Genomic DNA, 23,764 nt, shown 5'->3' with positions numbered 1-23,764 from the left:
TATTGAATAATAAAAGCAGTAAGACATTGAACATGATATTTGGAATTTCTTTTAGTAAAAGTTAGACATTTTTGATTTCTTTAAAAAAATTCAATGAGTTAAATTAGAAATTATCATGAATTTTTATCTCAATTCCTTTCTCCGGGCGTGTTATGAATATTTGTTTGTGGAATGAGGCTTTAATGATACTTGTTTAATAATTTGTTAATTTCTAAACAAATAAGAATTTCGGATTTCTGCTAGTTATTCTAATTGAATTTGTTATAGTGAATAAAAATTTCAAATTACTTTATTTATATAAAATCTTGTATAAATAATAGAAATTCAGGTTACTTTAAAAAACATGTTACCATCACATTTTGATAAAATTAAACGATTAATATTACATTTCGATTTACAGTACTTGTATAAGATTTATCAAAATTACGGAAATTATTTTAATAAATGCTATTAATAATGTTTTAATGAAATTAAAACGAAAATGCAACGGATTTTACATTGGTCGGTATCCCTTCAACTATACTTTAATCAACAGTTTTGATAACTAAATAATACATTTGCTCCTTTTTTGTAGGCTGTCATTTCCTTCTGGCCATTCTTCTTTCGCAATATACGCCATACTATTTTCAGTGGTGAGTAAATGTACTTAACAAGTAGCCATTATTATGGAAATAAAAATATAGGTCAAATAAGGTGAAGTAAATGCGTAGTGTATTTTTCAGTGATTTAATTTTGCAGATATTAAACGGTGTTTACAGAAAATAGTTTCTTTGAACTTAAAATATTATATTCAAAAGAATTTTAAAATTTCTGTTATTTGAACTTCTTGAAAAAATTTTATAAAGCTTTAGCCTCGATTGCAGTATTTTGAAATAATTACTGCGACTTCAAGTGTCTTCAAAGTTTTAATACTTTTAATGTCACTGATGTTTCTTTAACCTCTGAAGATAACATATATAAAATTCTTTTCACCCTTTGACTGTTTGAATGACATGAATTATAAATTGTCAAGCAGAGAAAAATGTTCAACATTTGAGCTGAACCGTCTTTAAAATTTAATGTTATGCACTCTACTTTTGACCTATTACATGGTTTTAAAAAATAAGAGAGTTTTTCCTATTATCTCATTGATTTAACATATCTGTTTGATTAGAAAGATAATCTGCTTGACTTAGCATATCTTAAATTTTCATACTAACAAAAGTAAATAAGGTATTATTATCACAGAGTGAGAAATTATATGAAAATGATAATAGTGCAATAAATAATTTTAATATCAGAAGTAGGCTGATTATTTATAAAATTGCAAGTGACGAAATTTTTATTGCATAAATTCAATTAATATTATAAAATTAAATTTTGTTATAGTATTTAATTTATAAGACTTTATATCCTGAAAATATTACTACTAATGAAATATTTTTAAATTTTAAAGTAATAAATCTCAAACTGTCGAAATGTTCAATTTTATGTCAGCAATTAATCGGAAAAAATGCATAAAGCTGGATAAAATAGCACTCTTAAATATATTTATTTCTACATTAGTTTTTGTCCTATAAAGACTAAACAAGATAATCACAACTAATGCTAAAATATGAAATTAAAAACCACAAGAAAATAAATCGTAGATTGTAAAATTTATTTAATTATGTTATCGCTTATAAATTATTTGAAAATTAATTTAAACTAAAATATTCATTCCTTTTTAGTGGGCATTTTTCTCTTCATTTCCTTCTTAAAAATCGTCAATCAATTGGTCAATCGTCAAATATTGGTATAATTTTAAACTTATCCACCGTTATAAATTCATATTCTATAATAACGTAATAGTAAGAATGCTAACTTACTAATAAAAAAATCTAACTGTTTGTAAATTTAAAGTTATTGTAAATTCATTTAGAAAAGATGCTTAAAAACAGTTTTTTTTTTATTTCAGATATATATGCAGAAGTGTTTAATCTGTCCACATTCGAAATTCGTAAGACCTGCTTTGCAATTCATTTTATTGTTAATGGGTGCTTACACTGCTGTTTCTCGTATTGGAGATAATAAGCATCACTGGAGTGACGTCATTGCAGGCAGTGTTTTGGGAGTCGTCTCAGCTGTTTTAATGGTATGTTCTTGTGAAAGAATAACTGTAGTACTAAGTACATGTATTTCTGCGTTTTGATCCATATTTTAAATAAATGATTCTCGATTATCACACTTACAAAGTTTGACACATTTTGAGCTCACGTTTTTAATGCAGTAAAAATATTCAAACACAGCTTCTGTATCTTCTTCCATTAACCGATTAAAACACAATTTGAAATAAAACAAAGAAAAAAATCCATTGGCTAGCAATTATTTTTTTATATGGCTTCTCATTTATGTTATGGCGTTCATATACCAGAAAAAATTTGATTTTGAAGACTAATTAGAATGTTCATTATTTGAACATTTTCTGTTATTTTTAGTTACTTCTATATACTTGATAAGATAACATTTTACACAAATGCAAATTTATCTGTATGTTTGATGGTGTATAAATCAGAAAATGTTAATAACAAAAAAAAGTAAAACAAACTAAATGCCATTTAGTCAGAATACTTAAATAGAATCCAATAAAGCAACAATTTTACGTAGAATAATATACAAAGGACTGACATAAAACGGCATATAGTTAAAATACAAAATTGATTATTAAAATTTGGTGCTAATATTATAAATTAATTTAAAAAATAATAATGATATTATTAATATATTACTACATAGTATTAGAAACAATAATTTAATTTCTCTTAAAAATTGCCATTAGAATAGGGGAAAAATCATATCTTTATAGTTTATCATTAGTGAGGAATGTGTATTTTTGCTTTAAATGATATAATGGGCAAAAATGCAAACACTCAGTTTAAAACTAAAATTTTTATCATTATGTGAAAAGTTGTGTTTCTGTAAATATTAAATAAGCTTTATGAGTTGAATTAGATTCACCTAAAGCTTTCTCGTTAGAAACCTAACAAGGAAAATAAATTCGATGTTTCTCAGTAGAATTCACTGTAACGTTAAAGCAAGGTGCTACATTAAATTCTTCTTTATATCATTAAAATTACCGCTGACTTATATTTCTTCTGCTAATTCATTAGCTATGAAAAATTTCCAAAGTAAAGGAGAGTTTGTACTCAGCAAGTTATAAGACGGTCAGTAAAACTACGGATGCTCAGAAAGGGACTGATTTATGTTTGCCACAATTTCATAAGATAGATACAGACATTTCAAGCTTGGCTATAAATTGCCGTTTTGGTGTCCCATATTTTTTCTTTTTCACTGCGTATCTTATAAAAATGATGGATATTTACACAAAGAAACATAGTAAAATTAAAAAAAGGGAGGGTCAACATACCTGAATTTGGAAAACTATAGAAAAAATGGCAAATAAAGTGAAAAAAGAAACAGAACCTCGCATCAGAAAGAATAAAGAACAAAAATTAAAAAAACTATTTTGTCACGCAAAAAAAAAAAAAAAAACACCCCCCATATGCTGCAAACGCATGCGCAGTAAGGAAAAAAAATACAATGCAGCGGTATGTTGTTATCCCATCGAGACAAGTACTTGCCATGGAGTGAATAGAATTTTTCGGCCTTTCTGCACATGCGCTGCCTACAGGCTATCTTATAATTGTCCGAGTGTGAACCGACCTTAATGATAATGACATCATCTCGAAAGTTATTTCTGCTCACATTGCTTTCCAGTCTTCATTATCGAAAATGTACGCATTTTGTGTCATAAATAAAGTTCTTTACCATTGCAATTCCTACGACTGAATCGTGATTGTGAAGAAACTACTTATAAATGTAGATGACGCGTAAATAAGAAACATAAATGATGCTTCATTGCGTTTGTTGGTAAGAAACACTTATTATTATCTGATGAATTCATGTGTCGAAGTTTTAGTAAACACAACTGAAATTATTTATTATGGAATTTAAATAAACTCACTTAAAATTATTTATTATTTTGTTTTCCTTTTATTATAGTTTTACATTCCACGAAATAATCTTGCCAGATCAGAGGAGGCAAAAATGAAAGAAGGACAAAAGATGTCGACTAACTTGGAGTTATACGGATCAATTTGAGAATGGTCAAAGTTCAGTATTATATGTTATTTTATTATATCAAGACAATGGATTTATAATTCCTGAACTAGAATAGATTATTATTACATGAAATGCATTTTAGAATCTCATCAATTTTTCATCAAAATAATTGTCACATTTTTTTTCATATTTGTTTAAATATAAAGAACTATTAACTGTAACAGGGGATAATACAGGCAATCGAGTTTTGAGAAATATAGTTTAAAATAAGGAATTTTCGATTATAATAGGTATATTTTAATTTAAAACACTATAAAAAGATTTCATTTCAATTATTACATGGAGATTCTAATTTTTTTTTATTTAAATGTATTTTGCATCCCATTAGAAATAATTATTAGTCTAACTAATAATTTGCCCTTTTGGAAATTTCGCAGATATTAATTTTACCATTATTTTCATATTAACATTTTGTTTTTGCACCTTTGTCTTTATTTTCTCCAATTATTTCAATATATTTATATTGTAATTATTTTGAAATGTCTCATGTGGTGAATAATAAATAATGATTTAAATAAAAAACTTCTTTATTTCAGATTTTTTTATATATGAAATTATAAAATCATAAAAATTCCCGAAATTGTTTTATATGATCTCAAAAATATTCACTGTTGATAAAAACAAAACAAAAATATGCAATGAGTTTGAATTGATATAAATAGTATGTTTTGGGGTGAAAAGTAATCATTCTGCTGTATCATCATATAAAACCTAAGAAAAAAAAGTTTATTTCATGTTTTCACGTAGTAGTTTTGGATATTTCTGTTTGTCGCGTTGCATGCTTGTTTGCATTTTTGGATATTTTTTCCAGCAAAACTATGAGCTTGATAATTAAATTTGTAATAAAAATATTTTTATACTCAGTATATGGCATGAATTTTGTTTAATCTACAGACATGATCTGAAATAACTTTTGAATCACTTTCTTGTTAGCAATTAACTGTAAAGACAGCTTTCATGCCAGATCTGTATTATCTCTCCTACTTTATTTTATAGTGTAAAACACAGAGAAACTCGTTGAATAAATAATCTTTCTTCATATCTAAATATACAGTGAAATCTGAATCAGATTTCGCTGCTTATAGCCTATAACTGCAGCTGATATATAAGTGTAATAGTTGAGCCGTATATGCCTGTTCATACTATGTATACTCAGCATCACTTCTAGTTCTAATACTAGTTCTCATACTCGTATTAGTCACCGTAGCAGCTGCTCGCACCCGTCCCAAATCACTTTTGCCAATAGTATTCGAATCGTAATCTCTAATAAAGTTTTTAAATAATCCCTTCTCGTTAGATCCAATCTTTGGTCAACCTCTAGTAAAGGTTTTTATACAATCCCTTCGCTTTTGATCCAATCTTTGGTCAGTTCTGTCTACTTCAGTAATCCATGTACACAGTCTAATTATTTAATAGACTTTTCATCTAGTCATATTTATAAAAAAAATAGTTTTGGGTCTAGGATGCAATGAAGGAAAAAATAAAATGTATCAAAATAAACTGTGAACCTTTAAACATAACATGATAGCGTAATCTGAGCAAAAGGTTTCCAGATGCAAATTAAAATATTTCTTGTTTAGAGCTGAAAGAATTATAAAATCTATCTATGACTTTTTGAGGTTAATAAAGTCTTCGTTTCTTTTTACAAGACAGAATTTTCTCAAAATTCAAAGGTAAAAAATCACATGGAATATTATTTAGTGAAAACAGTGACCAATGAAATATACCAGAATAACTTGTAGGTTAAAGACAGTATGTTATTCCTGTTTCTATTTCGCTGCTAATACCTCCAGTTAGATTAGATTTGCTAAAGACCACCTGTAAAAAACTGGTGGCAATGTTTAAAGATAATTATATGGTTTCAGTTGGAATATTACAGATGAGAATATATTTTAAAAAACAGTGAAATTGAAATTGAGAGATTTCCTTTTCTGCCTTTACTTATATTAAACATTCATAAAACTATCTAGTGCGCTTCTAAAAGCTATTTTGGTGGAAATTTACGGGCTAATTAAAGCTTCTATAATTATGAATAAATATTTGAACTTATATCTACATATTAAAATGTTTTTATTTTATTTTACCTTAATTCCTAAAGTTAAATTTTTATAGGAATTTATTCACCAGCAACAGAAAATATATTTGGCTTAATATTTTGTATGAATTAATAATTTCCATAACATTTATAGATTTCATTCTTAGCATTTATATATAAAGTAAAAAGTAAGCTAAAAAATATACTTAAAAATACTATTTTCATAAAAATTATTTTAAAAAAAAACCACTTTTATATTTACACTATTATCATTATATAGGGATATCATTCTAGATGGGATTTCAGAAACGAAACTTAATGGTGATGCACTTCAAATTAAGTATATAATAAAATTCAGAAAATCAATTTTTTTTTAAATAAAGAATGTGTCAAAATTATTTTGAAACATCTAATATGTTGAATTAATCTGTTTCGAGTGCAATTGTAATTTATTTTACAGATAAGAATAAATTTACTACTCGAAATCGAATTCAGCATTTTTTAATTCTTAATTTTCTGTGAGTTCTCCAACAAAAAAGGCACAAACACATGCGAGTGGCATGATATTTATCTTCGAATATTTGTAAATATAAATGGTAGTAGTAAATTTTTAATAGAAAATTTTGTGATTCATGTTATAAATGCGAAATCATTTTTTTTTTAATCTCAATAAAATTTTAATCAAATTCTTTATTAATATTTTAGTTAATTCTTTTGCTAGTGTACGTATTTAAAGAAAAGGATTTTTTTTAATAAAATGCCGACGCGTATCACTGCAATGTAAACACATTTTTATAAATCGATGTTTAATGCCGTTCAGTGCTAAAAAATGTGCGATTCCCTTCTTCAAAAACCTTTCCTTGATGTTGTCAGTTATAAGTGAACGTTCTAAACATTAAAAAAAACATTTTATTACAAACTGAAAAGAAATAGAGCATTAAATTTCAAAAATTTTTTACATAGAATTTTTATTCAGTTCATGCTTGTGAACGATGATTAAATAGTAATAAATATAACAATGATGAAAATGATGAAATTTTTATGAAACTTTTATAGGTTACGACAATTCATAATGCATTAACTGTTTTGTGATTAAATATATTTGGGCAATAATTGATATACCCGCTTTTGCTCTGAAATAAAATTATTCCATGTATAATACTTTTAAAGTAAAGTAAAGTCATGTATAATACTTTTAAAGTACTTTTGAATAAAATATGATAAGAGGTAAGATCATTTCATTGTTTATCATTTTATTCTTTATCATCTACTTTTGATTAAAAGGAGAGCATCAATTGACACAATTTAAAAAAAAATGCCGATACCTGATTTTTTCCATAATTTATTAATATTTACATTAAGTAATACAAATTTTGTTCACAAAACGTTCAAATATAAGAAAAATTGCTTTCGTTTGAGCGATTGACTTTAATTTAAATATGGTTAGAACAATACTCATCATCAAGAGACATGTTAAAATAATAGGAAATTATGGAAACTGAACATTTCAAAATATAAGAAAGATAAAAGTTTTGTTGACTTTGAATTAAATGAATATTTAATTAATTTTTGTGCTAAAATGAATTAAATTTTGTGTGAAAAGTTTAAAGTATATAATAAGTGGGCAAAAGTTGATTGAATTTAGCCCAGATATCCAGGAGGAGATGTGTAACATATATGCGTAATGGTATCTCTTAATCTAATTTAAATCCTAATAAATTTCCTAAATTTTATTTTAATTTAGCTCTATTAACTTCATTCTAAGATTTCTATTGTTTCCTGATCTAATTCACACTTTTTTATTTAATTAATTCAGCACACGCTCAATAAAACTGCTGCTTCACATTTTCACAAGCTGCGAGTGAAGAGATTAAAATTCCTAATGGCCACTACAATCTTTTAAAGATATTTAAGATTCACTTTCTTAAATTGACACGTATCAAAGAATTTCCTAGTAATATCTTATAGTAAAATCACTGAAGGAAAAAATGTCTGATCCTTTTACTCCTGTTTCGCAATGTAGACTGATAAATCTTTTATGATTGTTTTTTGTACAAATTATGCCTCCTGGTATGGAAAAAATCGAAGTAAAAATATCAAAAATTTCTTCTTTTCAGCAACGGAACCGCGAAAACATGTTTGCGTATACATACATAATCACTACGAATTTTATTTTTATTAAGAGTAAGTGTAAATATTACTACCAAAAATATTTTTGAATGATTCATTTCATTGACAAAAAGTAGAGTAATTTTAACAATAAATAACAAAATAAAACTCATATATATTGAATAAATTTATTTTTGGAGTTTTACAAATAGTGATAGTTATTCTTGCAGCTCAAGTAATGTAAAAAGAACTGACATTGTTTATTAAGACACATGCACTTTTAAAACATTCTTCCAAAACATTTTCTGCTAAGTTGCCTCATACAGTCCTGAAAAAGTTTTTAAAAAAATTATATATTATTTAAATATTTTTATCTTTTAGAATTTTCAAAACATAAAATCAATTAAACAAACTTTTATAAACATTTATATTTAATAAAGAATAATGATGATAAATTTTATTGAAGAAAATTCTAATTTTTATGTTATAGTATAAATTATCAAGGCCGTAATTCGGGAAAATTTAAATAAAGAAAAATTATTTTTTTGCAATATTTTACATCGTTAAGCTAAATAAGATATAATTATCATTATTCAAGAACGAAAATTTATAGATCATAACATGAGCTTTCATTTAAAAATTAGTAAAAAATACCTGAGTCTATTATTAGTATTTCTAATTTCCATATCTTTGTCATAAAGGCGTAAAAAATTGTATTCAAGAAACATACTTGAAAATAATTTCTTTCCTAATGAAGAGAATTTGTTTTCATAATGCATTATCATGAATTACTGATTGCCATTTTCTGCTAACACTATCCAGATGCATTCAACAGCAAATAACTTATAATATGAATTCTGGCTTTAGATAAAAGTATAAATAAAGAAAATAACAGAAACTGTGGAAAGTTTCGAAATTACAAAATGAGAAAAAAATTATTCTGGAAAAATGAAATTCCAATGTAACCATCAAAAGAAATTTTAGAAAGTAAATTTTCGTTTATCAGAACGTATGTGAACGTTAAAAAGTGTATCTAATTATTTAGTGAAAATTCTTGATAACACTGTGTTAACTTCCTGATAAAATAAATACATTTTAATTAATTTTTAATATAACATTTATTAAAATAATGAATTTTTTAAAAATAACATATACGAATGTTTTTAAACAATGTTTCATATTCGGTATTTTTATATTCGCCTTTTTAAAAAAAATACTTTTACGGTACAAATGAATCGATATCATTCTTTTAAATCGGAATAAATACTTCATTATGTACAAAAATTTCTGTAACACCCTGAAAAGGAATTAATTTTTTACGCCTGTGTTCGCAATAGCAATAAAAAAATAACTATATAAAAGCAAAGATTTCTTTAAAATTTTACTTGAAACTGGTCCACTTCTGTCAACTCTGAATCAGTCAATTCCTGAAACATAACAAAATATGAGATATAATTTTATTAATAAAGTAAACTAGAACATAGTTGATTAGGACACTTAATTATATTTCATTTTTATCTTCTTTGGAAAATTTTTATTTATTTTTATCTGGAATAAATGAAAATAATTTTCTAGTTAGGTTGTTTCGGGCAAGTAATTGGAATATTCAATGAACAATGAATACATTAATATGGATTCTGCAATTTGATTTGATTTTACTAGATAATATTAGCATTCTCTTTAAGGTATTTTCTCAATTGCTAGCAGAAAGAAAGAATTAGATTTAAGAAACCAATACGATTCTTTTCTATTTCTAATGTCTCTAAAGCAATACAAAATTAAACCAATTCTATTATTTTAACATTACAACTGCTTTTGGAAATTTATTTTTTATTTTTTTATTGTTCTTTTTATAACCCCCTGTATACACTTGATATTACTTCGAAATTAGTCTAATATTTTTTTACCTCTTTTCATATTCTAAAACAATTAATTCGATTCCAGTTATTAGCTTTTTAAAAGTAGTATTAATATAAATTGTTATTTAAATAAGGAGAAAGGTTAAATAAAATCTTTGCTCTAAAATAATATAAATTCTCATATCTATATTTTAAAAATAACTTACCTCCACGTTTACCTGGCGTTCTATGCAGTTATTGATCTAGAGATATAAATCAAAATTTTAATTTTAGCAGACAATGAATTAGAGAAATATCTATCGAAAATTAATTATGAGACTGCGAATAAAGAATGTCTGTTGCTGACAAGCCAGACTGTATATAATGAAACCATGCATTTTGCCATAAATATACTCTGTAGGATGGAAATGTGATTGCCATCCTAAAATAATTAATTCTTAAAATAATTAATCCCTTATATTAATCCCACACAATTAATTTTTAATTAATTGTGAGTTCAATTAATTAAAAATTAGATGAGATTTTCATTTTTTTTTTTTTGGAGATAACATTCTAAAATATGATTGCACACACATATGAAAAAATAGTTCCTGGAAATATTTTAAAGGTCATATCAATGTCTCTTTTATGATTCAAAATAAATAATCAAAAGATTTATTTCCTAGCATTCGACATTTTTAAAAAAATTGTGCAAGTTTTAATAGCATTTAAGGATATAATATAAAATACGAATCATCAGTTCATCCATTATTGAATCTCCCGAATTTTTTTCATTGCCAAAACGTACAGTAGAAAGATGATGTTTGTTATCTACATAGTTTATTCGAGAGACAAGAAAATGAAGTTCTTTCGTAAACGAAAATACATAATTAGATTAGAAATATTATTGCTGCTTCCGATTTTTTATATTAGACACCTAGATTGATATACTTCTCCTGGATTAAAAATTTGCTATTTATTTATTTTATCAATTCTTATTTGATGATAAGAATTTTTTCTGATTAACGGAAACCATTTTTGAGTTATCGTGCTGACAAATAGATAGATATAATTCCAAAAATGCGTTTTTCGGACTCTGAAATGTGAACATTCGCCAAATTCCCGCATTCGAATTTTTTGCAAATTACACTACTTTTTCTTGGTATAGTTCGTGTATCAGAAAAAAAAAAAAAAAAAATCAGAATTTCCTTTGCAACGTCAGAATTGCCAACCCATTCTCCTAACTTACGCTAGAAAAACATTACAATTTTGCTTCATTTTAAATTAATTAAAGTTTGAATTAAATTTTTTAAAAAATCTTCTAAAATCCAAATGCAGAAGTAAATTTTCCCACCCTTCAAAGAATGTATTTGCCGAAATTGAAAGCTTTAAATCAAATTGGTTGGTTTTAGAACACCAACGAGCATATTCATCTTTATTATTGATTGATATTGATAAACATTTAAATAAAACATTCTTTTTCATTTTGTATGAAGAGTAATTTTTCTTCATGTTTATATTCTTACCAGTTCACGATATTCAGCTGAATGGTAGAGCTCTTCATTTTCGGTGCAGCACCCGATACCATTAGGGTTATAGAAGGCTACACAATCATTGTAAGCTTTGTTGTACTGTAATAAAATGTTAGCGATATAATTTTAAAGATTGTCATAATAATATAAAATTTAAGACTTAATATCTGATGACAAAATAACTAGCGAGTTTTTCCCTTCATTTTCTCATGATATTCATTAATACAATGCGTCATTATTATGAAAAAATGAATAAATAAATTGATTTGTTATTTTAGAAGAATGTTTTAGAAAGAGAAGAAGCATAATTAAATATTTAATTCTTCGTTAAATTATTTTTATCAGATTCTAATAATCAAAATATATTTTTTTGATGTAATTATGAAACTAGGGCCACCTCTGAAAGACATAATGAAACGTATATATTTTAGCAAAATAATGCTGAAAAAAAATTATTTTTGTGCATTTTTTAAAAATTAATTATGCATTTTTAAGTTCTATATTTATATGAATAATTATGTTCTTTCTTAAATCGGAGGATTTCTTTTTTTACAATGATACATTTTCCAATATTGAAAATATATTTGTTTAAAATGATAGCCGATGCTTAAATGTATACCGTTACTTATTTCCAAGTTTAAAATAAAATCTCTTATTTAGTATCACTAAATATAATACAAGTGAAAAGACAATATTATAACCAAATATTTCGTATTCATACTTAATATTTACAGAATTTTAATAGTCAATATCTAACAATATTTATTCTCTATGCAAAGCTTATTTCATTAAAATTTATAAAGTTCGAATGTTTAATGGAAACCTTTTGCATATAAATTTACTGTAATATATAGAATAGAAATTTGATTAAAATTTATAAATTTCGAATGCTTAATGGAAACCTTTTGCATATAAATTTACTGTAATATATAGAATAGAAATTTGATTAAAATTTATAAATTTCGAATGTTTAATGGAAACCTTTTGCATATAAATTTACTGTAATATATAGAATAGAAATATTTTATCTGAAATATATTAAAGAGAGAAAATTAATGTACCCTAATTCCAACAGAAAGTTTTATTTATTCTCTTTCATTTTAGATGTCAAAAAAATTTTAAAATTCAGAATATAAATAAGAAAAAATAGCAATATAATATATACAAACAGGCAAGGGTAACAATCCGTCACAGTATAAGAACTCATTACACAAGGCTTGATCCCCAGCTTGAAAGAAAAATAAATCCTGATTAAAAAATGTTGTAGAAATTATATAAAAGAAAATTTAATTGAAATTTACTGTATGTAACAAATTAATGAATTAATATATATTTAAAAGATTTAATATATACATGGGCTATTTTCCTTTCTTTAGATGTAATTCTATATATATATAAATGCACTTTTAAAAACACAAGCTGTCTAATTCAGATTTTTAATAATTCAAAAATATATTTTCGATGGAATATTGATGAATGAGATTTTGAATAACAAAACACGTTAGACATTTATTTCAAAATAAATTGTTTGTATTGATTTATTTGGTTTGTGGATTTATTTTGTATCTATTTTTGGAAAATCATCCTTTTTATGTTATTGATACACTCAAAAAATTTTGATGTAATAAAAAGATTGTTTTGCTTTATTTAGTTTATGAATTTATTTTCTAGTCATCTTTGCAAAATCATCATTTTTATGTTATTGATACATTTAAAAATTTCTGATATAATAAAAGGATTGTATTGCTTTATTTAGTTTATGAATTTATTTCCTAGTCATTTTTCTAAAATCAACATTTTTATGACATTGATACACTATCAAAAATTTCTGCTTTAAAAATGAATGAACTATTTCTATATTTTTAATGGTTTGAGGTCACGTAGCAAATTTTCTTGAAACAAAAGAAATTAGTAATAAATACTCACATGTTGCGGTGCAATTCAAAATAGACATGAATTCCTGATCTGACATAAATGGTTGATGTTGAGACATATTAACAAACTCATACAATATTATGCCAAATAAGAGATTAAAATAGAATTTCATTATTTTAGAAAAGGGGCTTTTAACCAGTTAAATATTGTAAGAAATTGTGAATTACAATAAAATCCTTCCTGTCGTAAATTCTGTGCTTTGACACTACTCAAGAATAATAGACACACGTCCACAGTATAGATGTTGAAGAAGCTAAAGATATTCGAAATTTGAATGCCATCTCATCACAATCTGTTTGTATTGCATATAAAAAGCAGCCTTCCTTTGTCAAAGATATATTTCTGTTGCAAAGATTATCAGAAATGAGAAAGCAGGCAGCTGCATGTAGTGTCAATAACAAAACTGTTAATTTATGCATATAAGGATGATGTGTATGATATATATAGAAATATGACGTTGATATATATATATAGAAGTTTTAATGAATTCATCAAACGTTTATGAAATTTTTGCCATCCTCATCATATTTTATCAGGAGTAGAATGTAAGAAAGAAAAAATGCTGCAAATTTTGAAATTGGAATAACAGTACTTTTAAATGTAGTTAGTTGTACTTTTCTCATATGAATATTTTTTTTCATTTGATACAGTGACAACAGGAATAAGCTTGCAATTGGTTACTTAAAGTTTGAATAACAAGAAAATGTAAAATAAAAACAGGCTCATAAAATAAAATTAGTGTAATTAGAAAAAAAAAATGATCAGAAAAATTCAACTGAATATCAATATATCATATGAGTTGCAAACTCCATTAAAGAGATTTAAAAAGTAGTCAAAATTAGAAAGTATCCAATTCTGGAGATTTTGCGAAATTAAAATAAATTTGACAAATATGTATTGGCTGCATTCATTTTTTCCATGGTGATATATGATATACTTAATAGCTATTGGAATTTAATAAATCAATAACTAATTTAAGAGAACAGAAAAATAGCTTTAATTGTCAGAGAGTTGCTATCAAGAACAACAAAATTATATAAAATATTATAAAGATTAAAAAATAAAAAGAACCTATTTGCTCTTTCATGATGATGCCTTTAGCACATTCATGTTTATGTAAAAAATCGACGAATTATTTTCATATCGAGCTTATGAAAGCATTAATCGCTTATAATTCAACAATTTCAAGCTACAGAAATTCAGCAAAAAATCGCACTCCATTTTGGATACTATTTACACCTATAGATGGCGCTTCTGTCGCATGAAAAATTTTTCTTTGTTCGTTTTATATCTTAACGTTCAGCTGAAGAACTGTTTTCTGAGTTCGAGAAGTAGCACCCAATGCCAGTATTGAGAGAGGTGTCCCAATCTGTGATAGTCAACTTGAAGTGGCACAAAATCTGCACGAAAATAAAATGGTGTTAACAAGACAAGAGTTGTTATTTGAAGAGATTTAAGATAGAGGCGGCGGTAGCAGGGGGGCAACTGCCCTTCTGTCGGCAGCCCCCCCCCTCTCTCCCGTCGGGGTGAGATTGAGAGTTTTATCGGCAAAAGTGTTCACCATTTCAGGATGGTTGTAGAGAGTTGCGCATTATCGAATATGATTATTTAAAATCCGCCTAGAAGTTAATATATTGTAAACAATTGAAATACCCAAGTAACGGTTAAATTGTTTTGACTATATTTGGCAAAATAATCGATAGGGTGATAGGTCAATAATATGTTGTATTTTGCGGACAATTTTTGATAGACCGAACTAAGAACTGAATGCAATGGATGTCGAAGACTTTAAGTTTGCAGATTTTCGGACATCTGATTCGAATGTCGTTCATTAAGCTTATAATTTGCACTACTTTTGGCAATATAACCTACAAGACGACATGTGAATAAAACATAAGACATGTCGCATTTTGTCAAAAAATTTTGATTTGTCCACTAGAATTCAATGCGAATGGATGTTGACGATCCAAATTCTCAGTCATCTTATTTAAATGTCATAATTTTCATTCAGCATATAAATTAGACTATATTTAACAGAATAATCAATAATCTGGCATTTTTTCCGAGGTCACATTTTTCCTGACTAATCTTTGTCCTTCGGCTAAGATTTTATCGTAGATTATGGAAAAAATTGTTTTTATCGGGCCCATCGATTACCTGTAAATGGAATTAATAGAGAATTTGATGCTTTTATATTATTCATGAATAGGACGATAGAATTGTTTTCCATAATCCATAATTTAAATCCAAATTCTAAAATTAATCGTCAAATATTCATATAATTGTTACTTCCTCGTAAAGAATTGATAAATTTATTTTATTCATTTCACTGTAGGAATTGCCTGACTAAAATCTAGTTAATGCTTAAACTAAATTTAAGAAAAAACACTGGGTTTTTTTTTACACTCTTGTGAGTATGCATGCTAAAAAGAGTTATTTTGCCGTCGTCAAATTATGTGAATTCATTATAAATCAGTGGAGTAAGTAAATTGTATAATTGTAAATGAAATTTATTTAACAATAAAATATCTGTTTTCTTTTGCAATCTAATTTATCAGGCTACAATTATTATACTAAAGAAATATTACCGACTGCAGCTGACGACAAAAAAAAAATAGTGATATGGTAGCTTTTTAGCTACACTAAAAGTTTATCCAAGTATGCACTAAATTCTTTAAACAAATTACTATTTAAATTATTGAACTTTTCATTCAATAATATGATTATATAATCAGAGAAAGTATCGTTTATATATGTTTTTTTAATTACTATTCGCGGCAAAAAGTATATAATTTCAGATGCTAATAAATTTTTAGTAGACTTTGAATGTCTTTATAAAAAGATGATTAAAATAATTATTCATAGAATATTCATAAATAACACATTAATCCCTTGACATACGAATTTACTTAATTTCCTAATAAGATGGCAGATCTCATTTGGGACAATTATTGTTATTTTAATCCTTAGAATTATATAAGGGATTTGAGGTAATGATGCGTTTTCAAGTGATTTTTGCATTTTAAATTACTTTATACTTTCACTCAATTGCAGATTTAAAATTAAAAATTCAATAATTCCAAAAGTGAATCAGACTTGCCATTGTATACGAAGGAGTTAAGAAAAACTAATGCATGCATCTGAGGGGATAAAACTCACCTTTTGGGAGGAATGTTAGTTTGCAATAACTTCGAAGTAAAATAAGTACTTAACCATAAGAATGCATGCCTAAAAATGAAGATAGATGAATTCATGTTCAAGACCTAATTGTTTTTTTAATAAAATGCATTGGTTTTTTTAAGCCTAAATATATATAGAAAGATAAATAAAAGGGGGGATCAAACATTTAAGCAGCCCATTTTTAATAAGAATATTTTTCATATCTTACATAAAATAATAAGTTTCTACATATATTTACAAAATATTTTCTCCGGCTGTATTAAAAAACTTCATTATATTTTTTTCATTATTCTGTATTGTTCGTGTACGAACTATAGTAAATTTTTGTTGAGTACGAGCACTTATTTTCCTCGGATTCGAAATACATCTGAATTCCTGCTCGTTGTTGCAGTCCTTACTTAACAAATATTTTTAAGTAGGGGACTATTCAGAAAAATCAATTTTTGGCGAAAACATCGAATATTTTTTATTTATTATTCTAGATTTCTAAAAAAATTCTTTTAGTAAAACTTTTTGTTTCGATATTCATTTTATATATTCAACTTCTGATATAAAATAGTAAGAATATGGATTTGTTTATTTAGCATGACACTTCGGTCTGGCGCAATCTGTGTTTCTATCTGAATACTATAATTTAGAATGGAATATAACCATATTTTTTCTAAAATTAGATTTCAGAAAATTCAATCTCAAGAGTCTCATAAAGAAATATACTCAAAAATTCACAATTTTTTTGATGGTCAGTAAAAGAAACATTTTTTACAAATATCTTTGTAAAGTTTTAACAATGAAAGAAAAGATCTGAATTAAAGAAAAAGTATTACTGAAAAAATAATACTGAATCTTCTTTAATTAAATGTAAAAATAATTTTATGAGTTATTCTGAAGCCAAATTAGAGATATTGTGTTTGCCCCCCTGTCGGATTTGTCTTGCCCCCCCCCCATCGGCAAATCTCTGCCTCTATTTACAGATACGCATTCGGAAGCTTTAAAGGAGTTAAATAACAAAATTTTATTATTGTTATTATTTTGCTTGGATTTGCAACGTGTGAAGAATATTTGGCTAAATATGGTAAATAGCTATTGAAATTGAAAATTGAAAAAGATCTAATTTTGCAGCGTTTCATTTATTGATTCACATTAATAAAATATAAACTTTTACGTGATTTAAACAATATTTTGGTACGCAGTACATGTCTATCTATATAAAATAAGGTCCTATTTGCACAAAATAGCTAAAAGTATTGCTACGAATTTTCTCTAATATGAAGAATATCAAACAATATCGTAGAGGTATTGTACATTACTTGTTTTAATAGGACACTATGCTACTATTAGATTGTGCAATAAGTATATATTTTCCCAACATTGTTTGATTTTTTTTTTTCTGAAAGTATTATATTAATTATTTTCCTTTTGAAGCTCTTGGTTATATGGATTATTATTATTATTTTATAAAAAATAGTTCAATGCAGGAAATATGAATTTAATATACGTGTTTAATTTTAAATGCGAAAATTTATGCTGAGTGTAACTGAATTCGTAGCGAAAGTTTCTTATTAAATGACAAGCATAATATCGGCGAACAAAAGAGAAAAAAACTGACATGAGAAGCACAAAAATAAGGAATTCGAAGCTTCCCTAAAATATTTAATACAATATTAATACTAAAATAATACATCTTTTGATTTTTTATTTTGAACCAAATTAAAATGACAGATAATTTTACGATTAGTTTATAAGAGTCCCGACAGATAGCGGCACAATCTAGAAGCAGTGGACAGTAAGTTTCATAGTTGTGAAGATTCGTCAATAAATTAAAAAAGAATTAACAAAACTAAAATTAATTAATTTAAAATTTAAATTAATTAATTACGCAATTGATTTAAATTATTTTTTTAATTGCTTTAAAAATAAACTAAATTTTGATTATTAATAGTGACTTTATTTAAGGCTCTTCACAAATATAATTCAAATTGTATCCTAAGCCTATATTATCGAAAAATTAAGTCATTCTTTATCCTAACAATAAATAGTAGTTTCGAAAAAAAATTATTTTTTAAAAATTAAATTCATTTTAATTAAAATTTGTTTAATTAATTTTATTTGAAATTATAAAGAGCTCTTATCATCTTTATTTCAACTGAGAAAGTCTTATAGGTTTTCGTAAGATATAGGTTTACATAGGTTTTCGTAAACTAATTCAGAATTTTTTTTTTAGAAATTTTTTCTTGATTTTTTTATTATTCTCTGGCATGCGAAGTATTAAAAAAAATCGTCAAGAAATTTAAATTTGAGATTTTTTTTAATCTTCCCGTTTCAAACTTTCCTGAAACCGAAAAACACACACTTATATATATTTTTCCATATATGTTTGTTAGTCTGTCTATGAACAAAGGCCCTTTGAATTAGATGATTGAAATCTGGTATTTTGATTTTGCATCAAATTTGCAAATTTTTAACAAAATTTGAATGAAATTCATTCTGTTCAGTTGAAAATACAAAACAACACGATAGCTACAAAACGTGAAGTGTTAGAGAAATAAAATTTAATAGAAAGGTTTAGCACCTAAAATTTGGATCCATATTCAATTTTGAACCAAACCCCTTAAGAAGTTTTCCGTCTGTCAGTCGGTACTTCCGCATGAATGCAAATTCAATAACTCAAGAATGCAATTAGCTTTGAAAAATATTTTGTTATAATTGTAATTCTATATCTAATTTTAGTTTTGATACTCGCAAAAAAGGGCTTCAAAATACAAATTATATTTGCAAGTTCCCGTGTATTAAGCGCGTACGGACGAGATTCAGTTAGATTGTCGTCAAATTTCTATATTTTGTATATACTTTCGCCAGTACCATACAAGGCATTCGCAGTTATATCAGAGATCCACAATTTAATGAGGGCGGGAGGAGGATAATACATTTATTTGAGAGTAGGAAAATAAGTTTTGAAATGAACATTCTCTCTGATTGAAAAAATAATGTAAATCAGATTACTAATATGCTATTTGACAATCAATATAACTTTCGGCTTTAATTTTTATTCCCCCATAAAATGTAAGGTTCAATGATTGGCGTTTTGAGGGACTCAATGGTGTGATTTGTTAAAAAGAAAGTGGGATAAGAATCAATGCATCAGTTTTCAGTATTAATACAAAATGACTTTTTAAGCGCAAGTTGATGCACTTTATCTCCACGATTTTGCTTGGTACAATATCGTTGACAATATTGTTGAACATTTTGAGCCCATAGGTTAAAGGGGATCTTTATTTATGGTAAGTTTATTGCTCCTATTATAGAAGTATTTGGACATTTGGACAAATTACCAATCCTAATGTAATCAAGTGTCCACCTAATGACAAGAGTTGTCGAGTAGTATCTCAGAAGAAGGAAGGCATGATCCCAAAATGGTATTCGACTTCTCTTTTATTTTCTTACATTATTGAAAATTTCTTAAATCTTTGTTTTTTAATGCAATATGTCAATAAAAAGAACTTTTGGAGTGACTTGGGAAATGCGGCAACATCGAGAAATTGCAAGTCCTTACAGATGGCCTCATTTCGCACAAACCGGAACACTGTTGATACAACTAGCTGTTTTGCTTTGCAGAGCTTTAGGTAGTGATTTGGTATTGGAACAGCTGAAATCCATGCTGCTATGACAGCATATCGCAGACGTTTTATTCATAGCAAAGCACACAAGCGCACAAACTAACGAATTAGTTACTTTAATCAGTTACACAATAGATGATGCGGAGACGCCAACTCAACTGAACTCGCCAAAGCTACTGATTTGAAACCGGGTCGGCCGTTGCCAACGGACGCAGACAAACCTCCGCCTTACCTCAAGAATAACCGCTCCGCTCCGGCGACGACTCAGTGCCATGCAAGTGCAAAAATATAATTATTTTTATACTTTTATTCATATCACAATGCCTAATGAAAGATTTTTATTTCATAATTGAGACACACAGAAATCCTTAAAAAGTTGCAAAAAGTGTGTTTTTATGTAAATTTAATGTCCTTGCGGCCCATCAAGATGTACTCCAATAATAAAATTTTTTTTTTATTTATCTTATCTATACCAAAAGGCAACTTTTCCGTGCTATTACAAATTAAAAATCAATAGATGATTGTTTCATAAAAAACCCTTAAAAATGCATAAAAAACATCAATTTTTGGAAACTTTAACGTCTTTGCGGTATCTCAAGAACTACTCCAATATTTTTTATGTTTACAATTTATTTTTAAGGCAACTTTTTCGCACTATCACCAATTAAAAATCAAAAACACATCTGTTTATTTGCATAAAACTTTTATTTCCTAATCATGAGTCCACAGCATTATTTTGTAATTTCGTTTACAAAACTAGAATTATGTCTCCTGTGATCTTCTTTAGCAACGGAGACATAATCGTTATCTGGAATCAGACACACTATTGACTCGACTGTACAGAGGACGTCACATTATGCTGTCTGGTCGAGTTTCTCCCATTCTGTCAATGTATATATATATATATATATAAATTTTTCTTATCTTTAAGGAATTGAAATGAAATTAGAATTGCAATAATGAAGCGTTATCTTGTTCTTAAATGCATAACAGACACTATTATTTTCTGACAATCTGTTTTTACTATTGATATAAAAAATTTCAACATATGTTTTTAGATGGAAAAGCTCTCTGAGATTTTACCGCCTTGTTAATGCTCTGTTATGAAATTCTTCTAAATTTTCCTCAAGCTCATTCTTTGGGATATTCTTAATTTCGGTTATTCGTTCTTAATTTCGGTTATTTATTACCGGAGGACCTGCTATTTAAGGTAACAGTAATTCATAAAACTATATTTCTTTTTATTTCTCTTAATATTTCTTTTGTTTATTCTTATTATGTTAAACAGAAATTTTTTTTTATCTTGAGTAGTTCATACAAACAGTAGTAAGTCAATGAGTGTGTTTTCTACTTCAATTTAAAATATTTGTTATGAATTAATAGCTTATTAATCATATATTAATCAGAAGCAAATTTTTGAGCCAAATGATTAAACTTTCAAATATTCTAATCTCTGTTATTTTTCTTTTGCTTGCATTACAACAATCCTATTTTTATCGTTTATTTATGCTTTTTAACACAAAAACAATTTTTATCATAATCAAATAATTATTCAAAAATCTCTACTTATAACAGAAGAGAAAGAAAATGCAATTGTTGTGTGTGTTGGCATTTTAAAGAGTAGACCGTTTGGCTTAGTGCTGGAAATTTTATACCTAAGAACATAGTTAATTGTAGAAAGCGATTGTGTACCTCAAGTGAATAATGGTATTATTGCTATCTGATTTAACTGCCAAAGTGCTATCCTCACCCTGCCATAGCGTCCGGGTTACACTAAACGACCATCATCGCCACGACAGAAGCCTGAAGGGAGCTACGGCTAACTTAAAATGGCAATGAAGAGGTACGGCTACAATGTGATTCCTCCCATAGAGGTTATGTTCCGTTATCTGTAAAGAGTAGCAAGTCCCACTTTACTCACCAGGGAAGAAGAATCAACCATAATGCTTAAAGATTCTCCTCTCTAGATTTGGGGTGCGCGTTGATAGAGGTACTGTATAATTTCAATATTATAACAGCAGTTATCATTCGATTTCATATGGATTTGTACAGTGTTGATTATTATTACATAAATCGTAGCAAAGAATTGTTGTAAATGAGCAGAATTGTTGCTGTCTATGTCTTTTTATTAAGGGCTGAGTAGTTGTGGAAAAATCCCACCTTTAAAAAGTTTTCACTTTTTAATTTAATTACTAAAAATTGAAAGAGTCCTCGTTTTAATCCAAAATGCGATATTATTATAACTGAATAAATAATATAATAAAAAGTAGAGCTAGGTTAATATATTATGCTCGAGGGCAGTAGAAATAAAAGACGAAACAGAGTGAATAAATTCAGTGTGTAATTTAAGCATTGAATTAGAGTTCGTGTTAATTATTTAAAAAAAACGTTAATTCTGTATACGAGCTAATAAGTAACCAAGTTGTATCCGAAATTGAATACCACAATCTACATGTCTTCTTTTATTATAATGAAAATAAAAGCTAAAGCATCCATGTTCAAGAAGAGAATTAATTACCATAGCTTCTATAACAGATTATTTCATTACCTTTATTTAACAACTCTAACATTAAATACGCTAAAAAACAGTGATTCAATCTGTTCTGTGATACTGTGGCTATAAACAAGGAAAGTTATTATAGAGGCGAAAGAGCGTTGAAGCATCTGAAGGCACGAGAAGGTAAAGGGAAAGTAAGTGATGAAACAAAACAGCTGAGGTGTCTTCATTGTTTCATAAAACTTAAACACGAAGTGGGTCAGGAAGTCGAAACTTATCTTCTCGTTGAGCAGCCAAGCACATCTAAAGGTCAAAAATAATTGAGAAAAACTCTTTTATTTATTTTTATAAGATTTGCGTTTTTTTATATAACCTGAAAGGAAAAAGGAAAGAGATTTTTGTTTTGTTATAATTCAGTTTAATATTTATCATGTTCAGTGTTAAAATAGCATCAATCGGGTATATTATTTTTACTTGAAAGTTCAATTATAAATTAATTTATTAATATACATTAAGTATTATTTTTTTAAATCTACAATTTGCATTTAAACTTTTAGGTGAGTAACTTATTAAATTGTAAATAATTGATTCGATGTTTGTTTCGAAAATTTACAAAATCAGAGAAATAATTTTTATGTCTGCATGAGAGTTGTGTATAAACATATGTAAGCGAGTCAAACTATGTACAAAAAAAAGATATAAATATGCTATGAATCATCAGTAATCACTGCTAATAATAAACATGAATGTGTGCCTATGTGTGTAATTAGGCACTTTCTAGGCCAGACCGTTTGACCAAGTTTGACTAGGTGCCGAATGTAATACATATATACTTTGTTGGATGGAAGCATAATCCTCTGAGCGTATTAAAAAAAATAATTAGA

General features: G+C 26.8%; 2 protein-coding genes across 6 annotated transcripts in view; one reads left to right on the top strand and one right to left on the bottom strand.

Annotated features, from left to right (window-relative positions):
• The window catches only part of LOC129956261 (putative phosphatidate phosphatase), a 33,561-nt gene extending 28,558 nt beyond the window's left edge, over positions 1-5,003 (top strand). For all 5 annotated transcript variants that reach the window (XM_056068291.1, XM_056068290.1, XM_056068289.1 and 2 more), the window contains 3 exons: positions 575-632; positions 1,937-2,113; positions 4,021-5,003. In XM_056068291.1, the coding sequence (XP_055924266.1) occupies positions 575-632; positions 1,937-2,113; positions 4,021-4,119 (334 nt within the window). In that variant the 3' untranslated portion in view covers positions 4,120-5,003. The remainder of the gene's footprint in view (positions 1-574; positions 633-1,936; positions 2,114-4,020) is intronic.
• A 3,455-nt stretch (positions 5,004-8,458) lies between these two features.
• Positions 8,459-13,935, bottom strand: LOC129956317 (uncharacterized). Its single transcript, XM_056068292.1, has 6 exons — positions 13,581-13,935; positions 12,824-12,882; positions 11,649-11,753; positions 10,350-10,385; positions 9,670-9,711; positions 8,459-8,612 (listed from the first exon to the last, which is right to left on the bottom strand). The coding sequence occupies exons 1-6, from the start codon at positions 13,699-13,701 to the stop codon at positions 8,565-8,567; spliced, it is 411 nt and encodes a 136-aa protein (XP_055924267.1). The 5' UTR covers positions 13,702-13,935; the 3' UTR covers positions 8,459-8,564.
• Positions 13,936-23,764: the final 9,829 nt, after the last annotated feature.

Source organism: Argiope bruennichi, chromosome 2 (assembly GCF_947563725.1).
Source record: "Argiope bruennichi chromosome 2, qqArgBrue1.1, whole genome shotgun sequence".
Lineage (NCBI taxonomy): Eukaryota > Metazoa > Arthropoda > Arachnida > Araneae > Araneidae > Argiope > Argiope bruennichi.
Note: the sequence above shows the minus strand (reverse complement) of the source record. Positions and strands in the feature narration are given on the sequence as shown.

Excerpts from the sequence above, each read along its gene's own strand:
- LOC129956317 (XM_056068292.1), bottom strand. The coding sequence starts at position 13,701 with ATGAAATTCTATTTTAATCTCTTATTTGGCATAATATTGTATGAGTTT. Across the intron at positions 12,883-13,580 it reads TTTGAATTGCACCGCAACAT|CTGGGGATCAAGCCTTGTGT; the intron begins GTGAGTATTTAT and ends TTTTCTTTCAAG. Across the intron at positions 9,712-10,349 it reads AACGCCAGGTAAACGTGGAG|GAATTGACTGATTCAGAGTT; the intron begins GTAAGTTATTTT and ends GTTATGTTTCAG.